General features: G+C 44.8%; 1 protein-coding gene across 1 annotated transcript; it reads left to right on the top strand.

The window, feature by feature from the left end:
• LOC142290516 (glycoprotein-N-acetylgalactosamine 3-beta-galactosyltransferase 1-like) lies at positions 1-23,253 on the top strand. Its single transcript, XM_075334476.1, has 2 exons — positions 1-672; positions 23,083-23,253. Exons 1-2 carry the CDS (start codon positions 67-69, stop codon positions 23,251-23,253), a joined length of 777 nt encoding a protein of 258 aa, XP_075190591.1. The 5' UTR covers positions 1-66.
• Positions 23,254-24,153: the final 900 nt, after the last annotated feature.

Below are 24,153 nucleotides of genomic sequence, written 5' to 3' on the forward strand. Positions count from 1 at the left end.
TTTCTTTCAGGTAACAGCAATAAAAGTGATGCTCTATCCAGGAACGTTAGAATACTTTGTTGGATTATGACTAGCCCAAATAATTTATATACAAAAGCCATTCATGTAAAACATTCTTGGGCCCGTCACTGCAACATTGTCCTTTTCATGAGTTCTACCACCAACAAGATGTTTCCAACCATTGGTCTGGACACCCAGGAAGGTCGGGATCAGCTTTACTGGAAGACCATTCGTGCTTTTCAATATATACACAAGGGCTATCTGGACATGGCTGATTGGTTTCTTAAAACAGATGATGACACCTATGTTGTGGTGGAAAATTTACAATGGATGCTCTCAAATTATACTTCAGATCAGCCAGTCTATTTTGGAAAGCGTTTTAAGCTTTTCGCTCAGCAGGGCTTCATGAGTGGTGGAGCTGGATATGTACTTAGCAAAGAATCTGTTAAACGCTTTGTGGAAGCCTTCAGAACTGGTGACTGCACTCACACAAGTCATTTGGAGGACGTGGCTCTGAGTGAATGTATGGAAAAGATAGGGGTTATAGCTGGAGACTCAAGGGATCCTCAGAAAAGAGAGACCTTCCACCCATATTCACCTGAAACTCACCTGACAACACATTTTGATCAAGATGCTTGGTATTCAAAGTATGCTTTCTACCCTGTCATAGAGGTAAGAGGTCAACTCATGTGTACATGTAGAATGTGGCTATGCTATTGAGTGTCTGGGTTGCTAGGCTACCAATTTATAATATATTTTCTTCTTTTAACTCTTTATGCCTTTGGATAAGTCATCACCATGAAATTGGTGGTGCTCCAACAATCGAAATTGCAACCTATCAGCTCAGACCTGCTCCAGCAATGGCAGGATGTAAGCAATGTATTTAGCAGAACACATAAGCCCTGTTAAGTAGCCACTGCTGAGTACTGCAGCTCCGCTCCTATTAAAGTGAATGGGGGCTAACAGTGCACATCTATTGATTGGTGGGGTTATCAGACCCCCAAATTATCTCATATTGATAAGTCTCAGTCGACCACTTTAAATATACAGTCACACCCAAAAGTGTTGGCACCCTTGAAATTTGGTACACAAAATTAAGTATTTCTCCCAGGAAATTATTGCAATTACACATGTTTTGTTATATATATATATATTTATTTCCTTTTTGGTGTATTGGAACAACACAAAAAAAGAGAGAAGAAAAGGCAAATTGGACATAATTTCACACAAACCTCCAAAAATGGTCTAGACAAAGTTGTTGGCACCCTCAACTTAATATTTGGTTGCCCTTTGGAATAAATAACTGTAATCAATCACTTCCTATAACCATCAACAAGCTTCACACCTTTTTCAAGTGTACTTTTGGACCATTTTTCCTGCAAACTGTTCCAGGTCTCTCATATTTGAAGGACACTTTCTCCCAAAAGCAGTTTTAAGATCTCTCCACATGGGTTCCATGGGATTTAGATCTCCAACGCTTTGTTTGCATATATTTGTAGTATATACTTGAAGTATGTTTGGGTCATTGTCCTGCTGGAAGACCCAAGACCTAGGATGAAAAAAACAGCTTTCTGAGACTGGGCACTACATTGCGACTAGTGATGGGCAGACCTAGACTGTAAAAGTCCGGACCCCCGTGGGTTCAAAGGTTTCTGAGTGCCGGGCCAGGAATTCTCAGGGAATTCCGGGTATTGATCCAGATCCGGCACTCGGGTAATAGAAACAATAATGGAAAAATAAAGATAAAAAAAAGCAAGCACGCTATACTTACCGAGTCCCAGGCATGGCTGTAACTGCTTCCAGGTCCGCTCATCAGGCCGCACATATGCTCTGCTTCCTCCGTTCACCGGCGTCTGTGACTGGTTGCAGTCAGATGCGCCCCCACTAGAGTTGAGCGAGGTTCGCGGTTCGAGGTTCTCCAGTTCGCGGCTCGAGTGATTTTGGGGGCTGTTCTAGATCGAACTAGAACTCGAGCTTTTTGCTAAAGCTCGATAGTTCTAGATATGTTCGAGAACGGTTCTAGCAGCAAAAAGCAGGGCTTTTTACAGCTAAAGTGTGCAGGAGCCATCGCTGGCAGCCTGCCAGAAGCTGGTAACCAAGATAAACATCGGGTATCCAAGCAAAGCGCTTTGGTTAGTAACCCGATGTTTATCCTAGTTACATGCAGGAAGCCCACACTTCCCCGCTCAGCTCACTCCGCCCCCTCCTGCACGCGGCATGTACACACACACACACACACACACACACACTCACACTCACCTGTCCCCAGCCAAGCAGTCCACGACACTGACGTCCTCAGCGCCACCCACTTCGCACTCCGCCACCAGCACACATGGCTCCGCCCACCTGCACTCTGCACACATGGTCCCGCTCGGCTTACCTGCGGTGATGAAGTCCCGACCTCAGCGCTGTCACTGTCCTCCATGGCCGCCGCTTGTCACATTACCTTCTCTCGCTTCCGACCCGAGACTGACTAGCGGTGACGTCACGGGCCGCTTGCGATACTTGGCTGTGAAGGCGGCGGTCATTGAACTCAGTGACAGGTGCTGTCAGCAGTGCAGGAGATCAGCGCAGGTAATGTACCTCGCTGACAGCAGCACTTGTCATCCCCTGCAGTGACCTGGGCTGACCCATTGATGTTAGCTCAGGTCATTGCACTGCTCTCCCAGCCAATGGGGACATCCTGCTCTTCATTGACTGGGACAATGTGGATCGTCATGGCAACCCCTTGGATTACACCAGACCTGGATTTGTTTTTCTTTCTATTAAATTGGTTAAAGAGGGAATGTATTGGGGAGTGTTTTTTCAAATAAAAATGTGTTTGTCGTCTATTTTTTTTTATTACTGACTGGGTTGGAGATGTCGGGTATCTGATAGACGCCTGACCTCACCAACCACAGGGCTTGATGCCAGGTGACATTACACATCTGGTATTAACCCCATATATTACCCCGTTTGCCATCGCACCAGGGCACGGGATGAGCTGGGGCGAAGCACAAGGATTGGCACATCTAATGGATGCGCCACTTCTGGGGCGGCTGCGGCCTGCTATTTTTAGGCTGGGGAGAGTCCAATAACCATGGACCTCCCTAGTCTGAGAATATCAGACCCCAGCTGTCTGCTTTACCTTGGCTGGTGATCCAATTTTGGGGGGACCCCTACGTGTTTTTTTTTTAAATTATTTATTTAATTTAAAATAACAGCGTGGGGTGCCCTCAGTTTTGGATTACCAGCCAAGGTGAGGCTGCCAGCTGTGGTCTGCAGGCTGCAGACGTCTGCTTTACCCTAGCTGGCTACAAAAATAGGGGGAACCCTACGTCATTTTTTTTTTTCATTTTTTTGGCTAAATACAAAGCTAAGCATCCCTTAGTGCCACATGAAAGGCACCAAAGGGTGCAAAATTACAAAATGCAGGAGAGTGGGACATTATGGGTCTTTCTGCCATTATAATGACAGAAAAGACTGATATGAAGTGCACAAGCACAAGAAAATCACCAGAGCGCTCTACGCTGTGAAAAGCAGTAAAAAATGGCACTGGAGTGAACATGTGACCGCCTCATGTAGGATGAAGCTATGGATCCTGGGTAAATTTATGTATTTTCCCTCCTTCAGTTTTTTTGCAGTACACAAAAAAAATGGAAGGCACACAGATGACAAACAGATGACATACGGACCGTCTACGGAACGGAAACGGATGCCACACGGATGCACCCATGAAAAAAACGGACTGTTTTTTGCAGACCGCAAAAATGGATCGGTCGTGTTAATGTAGCCTTATTCTGATCTGCGGTTTATAAACAGAAGGCAGAAATAAGTGAATAACGCCCCCCAGCGTCAGAAAATCTCAGGGGTTTCAGGGCTAGCTGAGACCCTGGAGATCATGATTCAGGACAGTTTTTCCGGTCCCCGCTCACGTGATCACAGGTATACACCGTACACCGATGATCACGTTACAGTAAATGACAGCACCGGGAATAAATTATTTATCTCCCATCTGGCATGAACAAACATGATAAATCTCCTCCCCGGTCCCCTCAAGTCCCCCAGTGTCGCCAAAGTGCCCCCCCCTGATGCCCTCCCAGAAATCCAAGATGGCCGCGCGCACAGCAGCGCGCCGGCCGCATTCACCCTACTCCTCTGATTTCTGTTGCATGTGCCATGACACATGCGACAGAAAACTCCTCCCCAGGCCCTGCCAGGTCACCCCCTATAACCCCACCGGTGTTCCCCAGTGTCCCACGGTACCTGTGCAGCGTTGATCCCCCCACGGCCCTCTCCTTCACAATAGATGCTGCCGCATGCACAGAGCGGCTGTCAGCTCAGCTTCCTGTGTTCAGACACAGTGAGTGGTGGTTATGCATCTGTAAGCTAAATGGGCGGCACGGTGGCTCAGTGGTTAGCACTGCAGTCTTGCAGCACTGACTCCTGGGTTCAATTCTCACCAAGGACACCATCTGCAAGGAGTTTGTATGTTCTCCCCGTGTTTGCGTGGGTTTCCTCCGGGTACTCTGGTTTCCTCCCACACTCCAAAGACATACAGAGCTATGGAATTAATAACGCTATATAAATTATTAGTATTACTGCAATGCCCTGCTCATGAGGTAAGGAACATAATTGATCAGGAGAGCTATATACTACATTTCCAAATGGAGGGATTTGCTTTTATAGTTTCCCTGCTGAACGACTACCAAACATGAGAGTCCGTTATACGCCACAAGAAAACACATCTAAATAGTGAGCTCTGTTGTTAAGTATTCATTCAGCTGGATAACTGGACTTAAAGGGGTATTCCATCTCCAAGATCATATCCCCAATATATAGTAGGTGGAATAGCAATAATATCAGCAAATACCAATATTTGGAAATGTAGAATAGTTCTCCTGATTAGGCATGCCTTTACCTCATGAGCAGGGCATTGCAGCTTTGGTAGCAACCGTTATGACATGGACTCTGCTGCTGTGGACCCGGGGAGAGTGAGTGCAGATTCATTGCACCCACACTCCTCACATGAAGGGTCTGCACTCCTAGAAAATGGGGGATACGTTCCCTGAGTGTCTCCCCCCCATATTCTAGACGGTCCAGAGTCGTCGTGGGACCCCTTTATTTTTTTTCTTACAATAAATTGGTGAGAGAGGAAATGTTTTGGGGACTGTTTTTTCAAATAAATTTCTTTTGTCGATTTTTTTTTTGTTAGTACTGACAGTTTATGATGTTGGGTATCTAATAGACGCCATGACATCACAAACTGCTGGGCTTGATCTCAGGTGACTTTACAGCTAGTATCAACCCGATTTATTACCCCGTTTGCCACTGCACCATGGCACGGGATGAGCTGGGGTGAAGCGCCAGGATTGGCGCATCTAGTGGATGCGCCACGTCTGGGGTGCCTGCGGCCTGCTATTTTTAGGCTGTGAAGGCCCAATAACTATGGACCTTCCCACCCTGAGAATACCAGACCACAGCTGTCCGCTTTACCTTGGCTGGTGATCCAATTTGGGGGGGACCCTACTTTTTTTGTGTAATTATTAAAATTTATAAAATAATTATAAAAAAAGAGCCTGGGGGGACCTCCACATTGGATCCCCAACCACGGTAAAGCTGCCAACTGTGGTTTTCAGGCTACAGCCGTCTGCTTTACCCTAGCTGGCTATCAAAAATGGGGGGACCCAACATCATTTTTTTTTATCTATTTTTTAAATAGAAAAAATTAATGGGCTTCCCTGTATTTTGATGGCCAACCAAGGTAACGGCAGGCAGATGGGGGTGGCAACCCATAGCTGTCTGCTTTATCTGCGCTGAGAATCAAAAATACCGCGGAGCGCTATGTCATTTTTTTTAAAGATTTATTTTTACAGCACTGTGATGTCCAGCAATCAAAATACAGGGAAGCCCATTTTGTTTTTAGTTATTTAAATAAATAATTAAAAAAAATATATATGGGCTCCCGCTGCATTTTTTGTATTGCTAGCTAAGGGTAATCCAAGCAGCTACTGGCTGTTAACCCCCACTGCTTGGTGTTACCTTCACTGTCAATGGAAAATCCAGGGAAGCATTTTTTATTTTTTTTGCCAAAAAACTACAAATAAAGGACGTGAGCTTCGCCATATTTTTGTATGCTAGCCAGGTATAGCGGGCAGGTGCTGGAAGAGTTGGATACAGCGCCAGAAGATGGCGCTTCCATGAAAGTGCCATTTTCTGAGGTGGCTGCAGACTGCAATTCGCAGCAGTGGGACCCAGAAAGCTCAGGCCAACCTGTGCTACGGATTCCAATCCCCAGCTACCTAGTTGTACCTGGCTGGACACAAAAATGGGGCGAAGCCTACGTCATTTGTTTTCTAATTATTTCATGAAATTCATGAAATAATAAAAAAAGGGCTTCCCTTTATTTTTGGTTCCCAGCCGGGTACAAATAGGCAACTGGGGATTGGGGGCAGCCATACCTGCCTGCTGTACCTGGCTAGCATACAAAAATATGGCGAAGCCCACATAATTTTTTCAGGGGGCAAAAAACTTCTGCATACAGTCCTGGATGGAGTATGCTGAGCCTTGTAGTTCTGCAGCTGCTGTCTGTCTGTATGGAGAAGAGCAGACAGCAGCTGCAGAACTACAAGTCTCAGCTCCTCCATCCAGGACTGTATGCAGAAGTTTTTTGCCCACCAAAAAAATGACGTGGGCTTCGCCATATTTTTGTATGCTAGCCAGGTACAGCAGGCAACCACGGGCTGCCTCCAACCCCCAGTTGCCTATTTGTACCCGGCTGGGAACCAAAAATATAGGGAAGCCCATTTTTTTTAATTATTTCACTTATTTCATGAAATAATTAAAAAAACAAATGACGTGGGCTTCGCCCCATTTTTTGTGTCCAGCCAGGTACAACTAGGCAGCTGGGGATTGGAATCCGCAGCACAGGTTAGCCCGAGGTTTCTGGGCGCCTCTGCTGCGAATTGCAGTCCGCAGCCGCCCCAGAAAATGGCGCTTTCATAGAAGCGCCATCATCTGGCGCTGTATCCAACTCTTCCAACAGCTCTAAAGCCGGGTGGCTTGTTGGGTAATAATGAGTTAATACTAGCTTTGTTTTACTAGCTAGTATTAAGCCAGAGATTCTTAATGTCAGGCACCTTTGACCCCGCCATTAAGAATCTCCAATAAAGGGTTAAAAAAAAGACACCACACAGAAAAAATATACTTTAATAGAAATAAATACACAGACACATTAGAGACTCCATCTTTATTACCCCCTGTCAGCCCTCCACAATCCATGGTCTTCTGTCTTTCTCGTTCAACAAACGCAGCTCTGCTCCATCACTGCTGCATGGGGGAAGACGCTGCTTCCCGTGCAGAAATCACTCTGTGAAGGCTGCACGGGAAGCAGCATGCAGCCTTCACTCCGTGAGAGATCAGTGCTGCTGGCTGTTAGCGGTAACAGCGGTAACGCTGACAGACGCGTTACCATAGCAACGGTGCTCCGATCATGTAATTCCCGGAGCCGCGGCTGGCGGTGACGTCACCGCTAACTGCGTTGCTATGGCAACGGTGATCTCCGTTAATGACCGGCTGTGTCAGCCGGTCCCTAACAGAACAGGGAGTCGACCGTGTGCTAGAGCATGTCGCCGGTACACGGCGATACACAAATGTGCACCGTGTACCGTAGAGTGCTATGACAGGACTAGAGTTGAGCGCGGTTCGAGGTTCTCCAGTTCGCGGCTCGAGTGATTTTGGGGGCTGTTCTAGATCGAACTAGAACTCGAGCTTTTTGCTAAAGCTCGATAGTTCTAGATACGTTCGAGAACGGTTCTAGCAGCAAAAAAAACAGCTAATTCCTAGCTGGCTTTCCGCTGTAATAGTGTAAGTCACTCTGTGACTCACACTATTATGACATTTCAGTGTATAGTGTGCAGGAACAGCGCATTCAGATCACTGCTGTATGGATAATGGCGATCGCCATTTTTTTTTTTCCTTGTCTTCCTTCCCTAAGCGCGCGCGTGTAGTGGGGCGAGCCAGCATGTCAGCCAATCCCAGACATACACAGCTAAGTGGACTTTTAGCCAACGGCATGTGTGATAGGATGTCCATGTCACATGTCCCTGCATTATAAAACTGGACATTTTCCTCCAGCACGCCATTATCTGCCTTCTGCGTCCTTGGTGTCAGACATCACTGGCGCAGCTCCTATCGCTGCTGCTGTATACGCTCCATACACAGAGCTGGACAGCTTAGGGATAGCACTTTCTATCAGTCCTTTTAAGGGCTCATACCGGCAGGGTCAGAGCCATAGGTGACAGAGTTTAAAACAGAGTTTAACAGCTACACAAGATGACAGCGTCTGTGTAGCTAAGGTCAGGGATTTCCTCGCTGCATTTCCCCATTAGGAGGGATAGAAAGGCAGACTTCCTTTCCCCTACCCAGAGACCCACAACCCTGGCACTGTACCCTCCTGCCCTTTGCACACTCCAACTCATTGTTACTAAGCCATTATACTAGCAAACACTCAGGAAACTTAGTGGCATCCCAAACGTGGCTGTTGGACTGCTGTATTGCCCCAGTAGTGCAAAGATATTTACAGCACGTCTGCCTGCATTGCACACTCCAACTCATTGTTACTAAGCCATTATACTAGCAAACACTGAGTGAACTTAGTGGCATCCTAAAAGTGGCTGTTGGACTTCTGTATTGTCCCACTAGTGCAAAGATATTTGCAGCACGTCTGCCTGCATTGCACACTCAAACTCATTGTTACTAAGCCATTATACTAGCAAACACTGAGTGAACTTAGTGGCATCCTAAAAGTGGCTGTTGGACTTCTGTATTGTCCCACTAGTGCAAAGATATTTGCAGCACGTCTGCCTGCATTGCACACTCAAACTCATTGTTACTAAGCCATTATACTAGCAAACACTGAGTGAACTTAGTGGCATCCTAAACGTGGCTGTTGGACTTCTGTATTGTCCCACTAGTGCAAAGATATTTGCAGCACTTCTGCCTGCATTGCACACTCAAACTCATTGTTACTAAGCCATTATACTAGCAAACACTGAGTGAACTTAGTGGCATCCTAAAAGTGGCTGTTGGACTTCTGTATTGTCCCACTAGTGCAAAGATATTTGCAGCACGTCTGCCTGCATTGCACACTCAAACTCATTGTTACTTACTAAGACATTATAATACCAAAAATTTAGTAAACTTAGTGGCATACAAGAAGTGGCTGTTGTACTCCATTAGTGCCCCACTGGTGCAAATCTATGTGCAGCACCTGTGCATGACACCCACCTGCCCTGTTTTTAATAAGCTATAATGATAGCAAAAAATACTGCCATTTAGTGGCATCATAGAACTGGATGTTGTATGTCATTATTGTCCCACTGGTGCCAAGCTATTTCTAGCACCTCTGCATGACACCCTCATGCACATTTTGCTACGCTAATGTTATAGCAAACTCAGGGAATTCATTGCTGCATTTGATAATTCGGAGGGATAGAAAGTGAGGCTTCCTTTAGCTTTTCCTTCTGTTCATAGACAGCATCTCCAAGTCCACACCCGAAGAGCAATTTCTCCTCCACGTCTAAGTGTGGAGAGGCAGCTAGTGCGCATGCGTGTGCCGATTTACCCCAGCTGCAGCCTAACTACAGTGTTTCGCCTAGTGAGTATGCTCAGCCTGACTGTGCCATTCCTGAGGCTAAGTCTTCATTTCGGGATACAGTGCATGCTCCCACATTTAGTGTGAAAAGCCTCTTTGCACAGGTACTTGCATTCCGTGCCGGGTCTAAGTCCTGTTTTGTGCTGAGACACCATGCTAAAGCTGATAGTCTTTTTTCAGAGACTCTATTTCATTCAACTGACCATGCTCAGGCACTTACTGCATCAGAAACTAGGTCCGGTAATGAACTCTTTGGGCCTGCCCCTGATGTGGGGGGGCCCATATAGACCACAGGGCATCAGGTGTCCTGATGATGTGGCCAGGCCACTCCCAAATGGTTTGCAGAGGCCCGCCCCTATGACTTGTCACCTCATTATTAATGGTCAGACGATGACTGGTGAGGTGTTTGTGTCGTGGCAGCCATGAGGTCATTATTGACGTTGCGGTTCCAAATAGGACGCTAGTTATGCCACTCATGACGTGTCACTCTGCTTTTGTCTCCAGGAGGTGCATTGTGGTCCACCCTGGTTTGGGGCGGACCCAGGTTATAAAACAGACTGGAGCCAACAAGGAGGTGCGCAGTCTTCTATTATGCTCCGAAAGAGCACACCTCCATGTGTTGAACCCATTGCGGCTTTAGGCCAGAGGTAGGCAGGGATAGGGCGTCGATGCAGGCCGCCACCACAGTTGGTAACGCAGAACGGTTAAGACCAGCTCCTGTCCTACAAGTCCTGCTTGTGCAGCCCAGTGGCATTAACAGGCCTGCTGCTGCTGATGCGCCTGCTGTCCACAGGTGTGGCCCCAATGCACACAGTCAGTGTACTCAATGGCCCCTGTGATGTTAACAGGGAGTTCCTGGGCTGGGTGGGCGTGTGGACCCTGTGACGCTAACAGGGCTCCCAGTCTCAAGATCCGAGTGGTGTCTAACTCGGTTCAGGCAACTATTAGTTTCATAGCCACACAGATCTGTATCCTCCACCTAACCTTCCAGTTGCCAACCTCTCCTTTTCCATCTGGGAGCACGGTGGACATTGACTGCTGATGGGGATATATACCTTTCTCTTTCTTTTCTTATTAATTTTCGTTATATAGCGGTAACATAGTATATACCACCTTATCCAAATCTGCCAGTCCCACTGTAACAGATGGTGTTTCTTCATCAAATGTTACTTTTGCTTAACCAACAAACCCACGGACAAAAACTTTTTTCCCCTTTCCAACACACCTGTTCCCCTTTCCACCAGCATTTGTCCTTTTTCAACTCATTTGGTATGTGACCAAAAGTGCAACTCTGCAGGGACATCGTACTCATTGCCATCTCAGCACAGCAGCCAGCCCTCGGTCCCTCAGATGTGGACAAGTAAAAGACCATTTCCTCCTATCCATGACAAAGCGTTGAGATTCACTCTGTGCAGAATTGGTGTTTAGTGGAAAAGCAGATCTAAGATTGCGTACCACCTTCTGCAGATACTCCTGTATACGTGCGTCCCTTTCTATGGCAGGAATTATTTCACCAAATTTTGTCTTGTACCAGGGATCTAACAGTGTGGCAACCCAGTAGTTAGCATTACTTCGAATTCGTACAATCCGAGGGTCATGTTGTAGGTAATGCAGCAAGAAGGCGCTCATGTGTCTTGTGCATCCAGGAGGACCAAGTCCTTGGTGTGTTGGTGGCAGAGAGGTGAGAATCGTGCCTCCTTCCTCTGCCCTCTCCCCCCAACCTCGCACAACCGAAATGTGAGCAAGCTCTCACTCATCTGCTGAGTCTTCCATGCCCATCACCAGTTCGTCCTCCATTTCTTCATGGGCTCCTGCACCTTCCTCAACAATTTTTGCTGATACTATGCGCCCTTGTTAATCCCTCTCCCCCACCATGACTGCCGCCTAGGTGCCGCTCACCATCTGGACCTTGTAGATCTTATTATCACTTCTGCATATGACTCCTCCTGTACTTCCTCCCCTTCCTCTTGGACCAACACCTGACTCCGAATAATGCATACAGTGTGCTCCATCTTGTAGATGACCAGAATTGTCACGCTGAGAATGGCATTGCCAGTGCTAAAGATCTTCGTCGATATTTGTAAACTATGTAGAAGGGTGCATAGGTCCTTGATCTGACACCACTCCAGCAGCGTGATCTGCACCACCTCTGGATCAAGTTAGCCCAGGGTATACGTCATACCGTATTTCAGCAGGGTTCTGCGGTGCTGCCACAGATGCTGCAACATGTGCAGATTCAAATTCCTGCGTGTCGGAACATCGCATTTTAGGCGTTTAACCGCCAGACCCTAAGACTTCAGGAGCGATGAAAGTTGTTGAGCTGCTGGGTGCGAAGGATGAAAGTGAGCACATAGCAGCGTGCCCGCTGCACAAGGCCATGTAGGCCGGGATGGTATTTTAAAAATTGCTGGAGAATCAGATTGAACACATGAGCCATACAAGGCACGTGTGTCACATTGCCCTGACGAAGGGCCGCAGACAGGTTTGCATCATTGCCGCACACGGCTGTTAAGTCACCAACGTAGTCCACTCAATCAATTTGTACTCCGGTCGCCAGGTGACAACGTGTTCCTTTCGTGCATAGTGCTGATGATGGGAAAGGAGTCGATGCCTACGGCGCAGGTGGACCCAGGTTATGGTCACCCACTGGGTTGCGTTACCTTGACAGATACAGAACCACAGGCTGAATGTAGGTGGTGGGTATCTCACAGATGAAGTACCATCATTCAGCTACAACCAATGGGAAGACAGCACACCCTTTTTTAGGCCCCTCCTGTCTGCAGACCACTGCCAGACAAAGCTATGAACCTCTTGTTACTGTTACCCCCAGTTCAGTTTTATGAGTTTGTGTGCTTGTTACCTGACTACTTTTCCTGCTTGCTGTTTATGTACCTCGTTGGCCGATCCGCATTTCACCTCTGCTTGTTTTCTGATTAAGTCCTGGCCATCCCATTCTGTTCCTCTTCCTCAATTAATGTTTTTGACCCTGCATGACTACTATTCTCTGGAACTGCAGCCTTCCACAGGTATTGATCAACTTGGGCCCTGTGTAATTCCAAATCACTGTATAGGGGTTAAAGGGTTTCAGGGTTCTGGGTGTCCAGCTTGGTGAGTGGCTTCCCTCTAGCCTATCCTTTACAGCCCATCTGAGTGTGTCGATCCAGGCAGGCGTTACACCGTGCCCTCTGCAGAAGGCCATGTAGGCCGAGATAGTGTTTTAAAAATTGCTGGACAACCAGGTTCAACACGTGAGCCATACAAGGCACATGTGTCACATTGCCCTGAAGAAGGGTCGCAGACTGGTTTGCATCATTGTCGCACCCGACCTTCCCTGACTGCTGGTTGAGTGGAGACAACCATTGATGAAACTCGGTCTCACTCTCCAGAGCTAACCGTCCACAATTCCTCAGCAGTGTCTCACATTTCCCCTACATTTCAAAGTAAACATTTGACCGCCTGATGGCCTTGAGCTCTGCTGCCAGCATAGTAAGGAGGTGTGTGGGATTCCTTGGGCGCAGTTACAAGGAAGGGTGGCCTGACCACACAGGGTTTGGGCCGAGGTGGAGGACCCACACGAGGTTGAGGAGGCAGAAGCAGTGGAGGAACTTGTACATACAGAGGAAGGATTGACACACAAGTCGTGGGGACGGCAAGACGTGTACAGCAAACCCTTCTCCATCTCTCACCATAGTTACCCAGTGCCCAGTCAGCAACATGTAACTCCCCTGTCCATTCTTACTGGTCCAAGTATCTGTGGTGAAATGCACCCTGTCACACACAGAGTTTCTCAAGGAATCGGTGAGGTTGTGTGCGACCTGCTGTGGTAGCGCGGGCACGCCTTTCTTGGAGAAGGAGTGACGACTGGCCATCGGCTCTTGGGGCACTGCAATGGGCATAAGGTCTCGAAAATCGTCGGTCTCAAAAGGGTGTAAAGGCAGCCTTTCTGTTGCCAACAAGTTGCAGATGATAAAACTCAACCTCTTAGGCATGTCATGCCCTTCGAAAATCATGTAAAACACAGCGAGGGGACTCCAACCACAGTCTCCCTCGTTGCCACTAATTGGGCCACACACACCCCACTTGACTGGCATCACTTGACCCCCCTTTTGAAAAAGAAAAAAATGCTTTGCATGAAGCACTCTCAAAAATACGCGTGCCTTTCCCGTCCCCTGGATGACCCAGGGGAAGAAAAGTCCTCTGAGAGCCATGACTTGTTCATCTTGGTTCTTTTAGAAACACAGCGAGGGGACTCCAACCACAGTCTCCCTCGTTGCCACTAATTGGGCCACACACACCCCACTTGACTGGCATCACTTGACCCCCTTTTGAAAAAGAAAAAGATGCTTTGCATGAAGCACTCTCAAAAATACGCGTGCCTTTCCCGTCCCCTGGATGACCCAGGGGAAGAAAAGTCCTCTGAGAGCCATGACTTGTTCATCTTGGTTCTTTTAGAAACACAGCGAGGGGACTCCAACCTCAGTCTCCCTCGTTGCCACTAATTGGGCCACACGCACCCCACTTGACTGGCATCACTTGACCCCCCTTTTGAAAAAGAAAAAGATGCTTTGCATGAAGCACTCTCAAAAATACGCGTGCCTTTCAACTCCCCTGGCTGACCCAGGGGAAGAAAAGTCATCTGAGAGCCATGTCCACATTGTCAGTGGACAGACACGTGTGCTTATCTGCCCAGCAGACCCCCAGCAGCACTGAAGACAGGTTCCGAGAGAACGCTGGCTGCAGGACACGACAAGATCCCCAAGGCGTACGTGGCAAGCTCAGGCAATTTATCCAGATTGGAAGCCTAAAATGAGCAGGGCTCAAGTTGCACAGTAATGGCATCGATGTTTCCTTGCATATACTCATATCTGTGTCTCCTCCTCTTTTTCCTTGTCCAGCTCTTTTGTTTTCGCATGAGTATATGTCCTTGTCACTTTCCCATGTGTTTGTGTTGTGTTGTGAGTTGTTTGTCACCTTCTGGACACCTTTGAGGGTGTTTTCTAGGTGTTTTTCTGTGTTTGTGATTGCCTGCCATTGTTTCCTATGCGGTTCGAGTTCGGTTCGTCGATTGTTCGACGAACCGAACTCGAACGGGACCTCCGTTCGACGAACCGAACTCGAGCTGAACCACGGCCGGTTCGCTCATCTCTAGACAGGACCTAGGACAGGACATGACGTCAAAGCCATGTGACCAGTCTGTAGCCAATGAGATAATAGCCACGTGACTGGTCTCATGGCTATTTTGACGTCACGATAGGTCCTGCATGACTGCTGGCAGTGCTGGTCACTGGGAGGATTCAGCGATCATCGGATGGAATAGCGGCAGGAGACAGAGTGCAGGAGGTATCGCGGGGATCGGTAAGTATTATGGCAATGTTTATTAACTGTATGTGTACATTTATAATGCGTTTTTATGTGTTTGTGATTGCCTCCCATTATTTCCTATTGGTTCGAGTTCGGTTCGTCGAACGTTCGCCGAACTGAACTCGAACGAGACCTCCGTTCGACGAACCGAACTCGAGCCGAACCACGGCCGGTTCGCTCATCTCTAGCCCCCACTCTGCATGACAGTGTAAAACGCTTCCAATCAGAGACCCATTCTATGTCGTACAGTAAAAATAAGTAAAAAAATTGGTCCCCCATATTATGATACCCAGCACAGATAAAGCATTCGGCTACAGGCTGCAGCCCCCTGCCATGTGTTTATCTTGGCTGTGTATCAAAATAAGAGGAATCACGTGCGGCTTTTTTTTTTTAATTATTTAAATAAATAATTAAAAAAAAACAGCATGCAGTCCCCCCCAATTTTGATACCCAGCAATGATAAAACCTGACAGCTGGGGGATGTATAGTCAGACTTGGGAGAGCCATGCTTATTGTGCCCCCCTAGCCTAAAAATAGCAGCCTGCAGCTGCCAAAAATGGTTGCATCCATTAGTTGCAAAAATCCCAGCACTTCACCGAGCTCTTCCCGTTTGCCTTGATGCAGTTGCAATTGTGGTAATAAGGGGTTTATCGCAGCTCACAGCTGCCACTAAGCCCTAGATTAGTAATGGGAGGCGTATATGAGACCTCTCCCCCATTACTAATCTGTAAGTGAAAGTACAGAAAGACAAACACTGAAAAAATTCTTTATTTGAAATAAAATACAAAAAAACACCCTCTTTCACCACCTTATTAACCTCCAAAAACCCCTGCAGGTCTTATGTAATCCACATGAGGTCCCACGACGATTCCAGCTCTATGTCTAAAGCCACAGCATGTGATCATGGAACATGACTGCCCACTGTGGACTTCAGACTGAGCAGCGATGAGCGGTGACATCACTCAGGTTAGTTGCGGCCGCAGCTGAAGATTGCCATGGTCCTTCACCTGTGACCACAGGTACCTTGACCTCAGTTGACTTCATTAAACTCAGTGACCTCATGTCAGGCTTTCCCAGAAGGATTTTGGCTAAGTCAAATACATTTTGGCAAAATGCAGTCTAGCTGTTTTATGTCTTTGTATCAGCAGTGGGGTCCTCCTGGGTCTCCTGCTATATTGTTTCATTTCACTTAAAGGTCAACAGATTTTTCGCTCTGAAACTTATCTACCCTGAGCCTGCATGACAGTTTGAATTTCTTTGGAACTTGATTGGGGCTGTATATCCATCATCCGACTATCCAGTGTTGCAATCTTTCATCAATAATTTTCTTTCATCTACATTCAGGGAGATGAGCTACAGGTCCATGGGTTGTAAACTTCTTGATTATGTTGCGTACCATGGACAAAAGAATATCAAGATCTTTGGAGATGGACTTGGAACCTTGCGAGTGTTGATATTTATCAACAATTTTGGTTCTCAAGTCCTTAGACAGTTATTTTCTCCTCTTTCTCTACTCCATGCTTATTGTGGCACACAAAAAACACAATGCAATTCCCTTTTTATCTGGTTTCAGGCATGATTTTCATATTGCCCACACCTGTTACTTGCCACATGTGAGTTTGAACGAGTATCATATGCTTGAAACAAAGTTGTTTACCTATAATTTTGGAAAAGTGTCAACAGTTTTGTCCATTTTTGGGGTTTGACATGAAATTATGTACAATTTGTCCTTTTGTTTTCTTTGTTTTTTTTGTGTTGCTGCAATACACACAAAAAATAAACATGTGTTTGACAAAACATGTGTAATTGTATTCAGTTTCTGGGAGAAATACTTAATTTTCTTGAACAATTGCATGGCTGCTATTACTTTCGGCCATGACTATAGTTGTAAAACTTGACCAGGACAGGTTCTCAGTCTTTGAAAGTAACGCAAGTTAAAAAAGTTCACAGATACAAAGGCATTTGTCCAATGCTGAAACACAAAGGGCCAGATTTATTATTGCATTAGAGCCTGTTCTTGGTGTTTTAGATTTGCACCTAATTCTTCATTAAATTTCCACCAAGTTAAAGCCTATTCTAAATGTGTTCATGTGTTGTTGTTTTTTCTACTGTTCACCACTGTGGGTAAGGTTTGGCTTTTTCAGATGTCTTAAGTTGATTCATCAATCATTAATTTAACCCCTTAAGGGGTCTTATTCCTTCATTGCCATTTTAAAATGGCGATCAGGAATAATTAAATAGCATCGCTACTGATCGGGTTCGACTAATCTCTTAAATACCGCTGTCACACCAATATCTAAAAGGTTAAAAAGGAGCTAAAATAACCGTTTGACATGATTGCCCCCCCGTGATTATAATCATGGGTGCTGATCTTTGCTGTGGTACCCTCAGGTCATATTATGGCCTTTTAGAGCCTGCTGTAAGGAAGGTCTAAGAGGCTTAGTCAGTGAGACACTGACAGGTATTCTGAATTACTGTACACGGGTATAGCAGTGCAGGAGACCAATGATCAAACTAAAAATTATTCATGTCCCAGTGAAACTAAGTAAAAAACTAAAAAAAAGTTAAACAAAATATGTAAAAAAAAACCGCACAGAAATTATAAAAAAACCTGTTGTTAATAAAAATTGACCAAACAGTGATATGTAAAAAAAAATGGTAGAAATGAAAACGGCATACCATCTGTCAAAAAACAAGCCCTAATATCGCTCATGGGGCAATAAAGTAAAAAAATTACAGCTCTCCACATATGGTAATACAAAAACAAATTAATTGAATAACATACTATTTTTAGTGTGTAAAAGTAGCAAAGCATAAAAAGCAACATAAATCTGGTATCATTGTATCTGTAGTAACCTGAAGAATAAACTAGTCTTATCAATTTTACCGCATGGGTGAACTGTGCAAAGAAGAAAACTGAATTGCTGGTTTTTATTCATTCTGCATCTGAAAAATTTGAATTAAAAACTGCTAACAAAAAATCTTGTATATCACAATGTATTACCAAAAAATATTAAACTCATCGCACAAAAAATAAGCTGTCAAACAGCTCTGTTTGCCAAAAAATAAAAAGTTATAGCTCTCAGGATATGGTGACAAAAAAATATTTATTATAAAAAATGCTGACCTGATCATTCTACCTCCCAAAAATCAGAATAATAATACGTTGACATTTATCTTGTGCTCTCTGCTGAATGCTTATGTCGGAGTTTCCGTGTAAATCCCAAAAAACACAATTCAAACAAAGCCTTCCACTGAATCAATCACTATAATGAGGCAGATGGGCCACATTGGACACTGTGTGGTCTCTGTTTTGGCAATATCCCATAATTGTAGGTGTCTTTTAAGCTCACAGGTGCGGATGACCACGGTTCTGTGCATGCCTAAAATTATTGATATGTGACGCCCGAGGGTTGTGGGGTACTCGGTCCTGGGCGCGTGGTGCGCAGTGAGTGACAGTCATAGTCGCGGCCGATGCCCGGTTCCATGACCCTGGGGGTCGGTCCGATAAAAAGTGGGTGAAAAATGGGAGAAAAAGAAAATAAAATAAGAGTTTTTCGACTATGCCACTTGCGGTGTGCAGCCAGGTAATTGAAGCCACCGCTGCAGGATCCTACTGGGGCTGGTGGAGTAATGCAGTTTAGGTGTTTTGGGCCCTCCGCAAGCAGGGCCAGGCCCCAGTAGTGGATGATGGGGGTTATAGTAAGAAACAGTCAGTGTATGTGTATGGAGGCAAGAAGGAAACAGTTCACACCGGAATTGCAGTTTACACTTGCCTTTTACTTTGGGCTTTGTACCTGGACCCGCTGGTGCCAGTTTCAGGTGTTCCCACTTCCCTTGTTTTCTGTGCCAGATGTGACCTGGGATAGCTGTCCTCCATGCACTCTCATTGGTATTGGGCTCCCATGGCTTAGATCTTCTGGGGGAGCCCCTCTGTTTCAGTTTTGGTCCTATTGCAGGCAGCCTGGACTATTTAAGGGGGTTCAATCCCCAGTCCCCTCTTTGCTGCTGATGCTTCAGACTCTGGTTGGTGAGGGACCCTGGAGATCCCTCACCTGGCAGATTTAACAGTTGACCATAAAGTGTCCCGCTGTCCTTTGGTCTGCAGCCTACCTCGTGCTGAGTTCTGTGAGCCTAGGTTCCAGACTTCCACAGGCGCCACGTGTTTCCTGTAGTATTCTACTTCCACAGGTAACCACAGTTCCTGGAGTCCTGGTTCCTTACTCCACAGCCCTTCATTCCTGTTACAGCGTTCCTTTTTTACTTCAGGTCTTTACACTTTTCCTTTCTTTACTTCACTCCTCACTCTAACCGACTACTACTCTCAACTCTCCTATTCCTTCAACTGACTACTTCTTCCTCCCGCCAACTTCCCAACTGACCACTCGCCCTTCCCCTTGCTGGGTCTCTCCCTACAGATTGGGTGGTAACTATCCAATCAGTGCCCATCCCTTTTACCTGTTGCTATGCAGTCTCCCAGTCTGGAATTAGGGTTATATATGTGACCTGAGGGTGCTGGTGTGTTGACTGGCATTTGGGTTTCCACGTTCACATTTTGTGGCACCTGATACCTCAGGGGTGCTACAGATACCACCAGAAAAGATGCTAAACAATCCAAAATGTCTCCATCTGCCTCATTATAGTGAGTGGTTTCATCTGGATCAACCTTCTCGACGTAAGTCTTCAGTGCAGAATTGGATAACAAATTATGGGGTCAATTTTTCCTGTTACCCCTTGTGTAAATGCTAAATTTGGTGCTAAAACAGTATTTTAGAGAAAACAAAATCTTTTTTGTTTTCACATCTAAACATTATTTATAATATTTTGTGAATCACCTATAAATTAAAAGTGTTCAGTACACCCCTAGATTAATTTCTTAAGAGCTCTAGTTTCCAAATTGTGGTCACTTATGGGGGTTTCTGATGTTTGGAACATCAGGGGCTCTGCAAATTTGACATGGCATTCATAGTCTATTCCAGACAAATTTACACTTCAAAATTCAAACAGCCCTTTTTCCTTTCTGATCCCTAACGTGTCCAAACAGCAGTTTATGACCATATACGAATTATCAATGCATTACGGAGAAATTGCCAACAAATTATGGGGTTCATTTTCTCCTATTATTCATTGTGAAAATTACAAATTTGAGGCAAAAACAACACATTAGTGCAAAAAAATGTAATTTTAGTTTTCATATCCCCATTTCATAAGCTCTGTAAAGCACATATGTTTTCAAAATTATTAAAAAACAGATGAATTCCTTGATGGGTCTAGTTTACAAAATAGGGTCATTGGTGGGGGTTTCTTCTGTTTAGACATATTATAGGCGCTGCAAATTTGACATGGTATCCGCAATCAATTTCAGACAATTTGTGTTTCAAAATTCAAATAGTGCTCCTTCCCTTCCAAGGCCTACCGTGTGTCCAAAGGGAGGCTTCTGACCACATATGGGGTACTCAGAAGAAACTGGGTAACAAATTGGGAGTCCATGTCTTCATTCCAGGCCTTGTAAAAGTGAAAAAAAAATGTTGCTAAAGCAACATTTTAGAGGAGAAATTATTATTTTTTCTTTATTGCATTTAGAATTATTTCCTCTGTAGCACCTGTAGAGTTAAACATTTTCTAACAGCAGTTTTGAAATATTTTAGGGGTGTGTTTTTAAAGTTGTATCACTTTTTGAGGAGTATCTTATTTATAGGCCCCTCAAAGTCCATTTAAATTTGAATAAGTTCCAAAAGAAAGAGGTTATGTAAATTTCTTGGAAAAAAGGGCAAATTGCTCCTTAACTTTTAACCTTTGTAATTAATTATAAAAAAATATATACATATGTGAAGTAGAAATATGGGAAATGTTATTTCTTATTTTGTACAGTATGACTGATTTAAGGATATAAATCTGAAAGTTTGAAAAATGCAAAATTTTCCAAATTTTCATCAAAATTCCGATATTTTAACAAATAAACTCAAAAAATTCCTAAATTTACCACTATCATAAAGCACAATGTTTCACAAAAAAATATTCTCGGAATTACTGGGATTTGTTGAACCATTCCAGAGTTAGTACCAGATAGTGACACTGGTCAGATATCAGAAGGGTCAAAATATACTCAGTTACTAATGGTTAAAAGATCACAACATTTGACACAAAATGTACCCAAGTTCTTCCTTGAATTGCACTTATTCTGGCGCTAATTTTGCACCATTTATTCTACAGTGAGTCACAAAACGGGTTAAAGACAAAAATAAAGGCCCTGGTCCATCATTTGTGGATTTATAAGTCACTATTCTTTTTTTGTCTTTGGGTTTAACGCCATGCTTTGCACCCAATTCTTTAAAATGTCTCATACAATTGATACATTTTGTGTAACGTAAACAATGGTGTTACATTTTTACTTTAGCCTGTTTAAAAAAATCACTCTGGGTGGGATGGGAGTATATTTGCACCAAATTTTGAGACTTTTTAATAAGTCACAGTTGATGAATCCGCTTAAAAAAATCTGAAAATCCCAAATGCCACCCACAGTGGTGAACATAAAAGAAACAGGTGAATATATATAATATAGACTTTAAAAAAAGGTGTAGATTAAAAGAACAATTAGGAGAAAATTAAAAATAGGCAAAAAAAAATAGTAGGTGAAAATGTAATGATTAGAGATGAGCGAACCCATTGTAGTTCAGTTTGGTGGGTTTAGCCAAACTTTAGATAAAATTCAGTTTTAGACCCAGACTTGACCTCAACCTCATTGGAAGTCACTGATTGGGCAGTTCTGTTCTGCACCCACATGCAGCCAGCCATAAACAGAACACTTCTGGGGGGAAGGAGATCAAGGTTTTTTTAATTTTTTAGGGGGGTGCACACTACATCCGATAACACTATTTTTACCCCCCAGCGTGAGGCATTCAAACACTGCAAGTGGCTTGCACTGGGTCAAGCACCGAGCGTACCCGAGTACACTGATGCTCGCTCGAGTGGTTAGCATACGTAAAGTCCCAAACACTGATTTTTTTGAAAAGTCTGTGGTCGATATGAACACCAAACTGTACTGTTTCGGTACACTCATCTCTAGTAATAAAAAATTGGTTATTTTGTAGTTTGTGCAAAATTGATGAACCACAAACACCATTTTGAAGAATTTGGCTAAAAAATTAAATTAATGCCATTTGGCAAAAAGGATCAGTGAATTCAAAATATCTGCAAATGATGAATCAGGCCCATAGTGCTTCTGATTTGAGATGAATGAACCTGAAGTTCGGTGTTCATACCAAATACAGACTTTACAAAAAAACATAATTTGGGTTCAGAATTCGGGTGCTTTATGTATGCAAACCATTAGAGCGAGCAATGCTATGCTTGGGTATGCTTGGTGCTCAGCCCAGTGCGAGCCACTTCCAGTGTCTGAATGGCTCGCACTGGAGGTAATAAGAGTGTTATTGGATGTAGTGTGTACCCCCAAAAAACAATGGAAATACCCTGTCTACCCTCCCCCAGAATCGTTCTGTTTATGGTTGGCTGCATGTGGGTGGAGACCTGAACTGCCCAATTAGTGACTTCCATTGGGGTTCAGGTCAAGTCAAGGTCCCAAATCGAGCTTTATCAAAAGTCCTGCTGAACCAGCCAAGCCGAACTTCCACAGGTCCTCTCATCTCTACTTCTGATACTTTTCATTGTACAACTTCTTGAGTCATTCTAATTGGATCAGCGGCACTTGGTACCCCTGCACTTTTTCATGTTATATTGCATTTGGAGATAACGGTCCTGCATGTGTTAGGAAAAAGGGCTGCAGCAGCTGACAGTTATGCACATCTGTTCAAAGCGAGGCTAATACCATCCTTGAATCACCAATATCGTGAAATATTTTAAGTGCCTTCTGTAGAATGGAGCGCTTTGTCTTTTTATTGGTCTCCAGGTTTCAGCCATTGAAAACTATCAATGAATGTTACCTTTCACTCGCATAGGCTGGGGATATGTCTAAAAGATGAAAAATCACATAAAATTATATATTGTCAATGCCAAATACATACAGTTGTACAGAACAGAAAATCAGAGAATGTTTTTTTAATGCTTGTTGCTCATTTTGTGTTCTGCAGGGTTCTCAGTGCTGCTCCGACCTGGCCATATCCTTTCATTACGTTGAACCAGCAGCAATGTTCTATCTGGAGTATTTTTTGTATCACTTGAGAGCATATGGATACCAATATCGCTATCAACCACCATTACCAGAGGCTACACAGCAATTGCCATTGCACCACAAGGAATAGCCTGCAATTAAAGGCAATCTATCAAGCAGTATTTAACCTACTAAGGTATTTATATACAATTGTAAGACTATGTGCGCACGTTGCGTAAATACATGCAGTTACGCTACACTTTGTAGCGCAGCGTAACTGCATGCGTCCTGCGTCCCCTGCACAGTCTATGGAGATTGTGCAGGGGCCGTGCGCACGTGGCATTTTAGAGCGCAGCGCTTCGGCTTCTGCCGAAGCGCTGCGTTCTAAGAAGTGACATGTCACTTCTTCCGTGCGCTTTGCCGGCAGCTCCTGCTCTGTCTATGGCAGGAGCTGCAGGCAGAGCGCATGGAATCGGCTTTTTTTTTTTCACTACGGACATTTCTGCAGTGATTTAAAGCGCACATGTGCTCTTCAGATCGCTGCAGAAATTTCTGCAGTGACTGTACGCAACGTGCGCACATAGCCTAACTCTTTCAAAGACAAATCCAGCATTACCTTAAGGCCAAGTTAACACGATCAGGATTAGCAATGTTTTGGGCACAGCGTGTTATCGCTGCGTCCAAAATGATGCTTTGTACAGTACAAGCACAGTGGATAGAGTATATAGAAATCCTATGCCCACTGCGCTTCTATTGTATGCAACGTAAAACTCACCTGAGGCATGGCAATCCGAGTCGCCGCATGCCCACAGCATGCCAATTTATGTTTGCGGAGATGTGAGTGTTCTCAGAGGGGAGAACACAGTGAAAGTCCGCTACACCCAGAACCTTGATCATGGGCACGGATGCTACGTTCTCCCATGGAGAACACTTTTATCTCCACAGGAGGGAAGACTGCCTGTAGAACGTGTTGTTGAGTTAATTTGGACGTACCCTGACAGGGCCAGTCTGTTTTTCTGTTACTGAGAAATCACTATTTTAATTACAGATG

Source organism: Anomaloglossus baeobatrachus, chromosome 2, assembly GCF_048569485.1.
Source record: "Anomaloglossus baeobatrachus isolate aAnoBae1 chromosome 2, aAnoBae1.hap1, whole genome shotgun sequence".
Lineage (NCBI taxonomy): Eukaryota > Metazoa > Chordata > Amphibia > Anura > Aromobatidae > Anomaloglossus > Anomaloglossus baeobatrachus.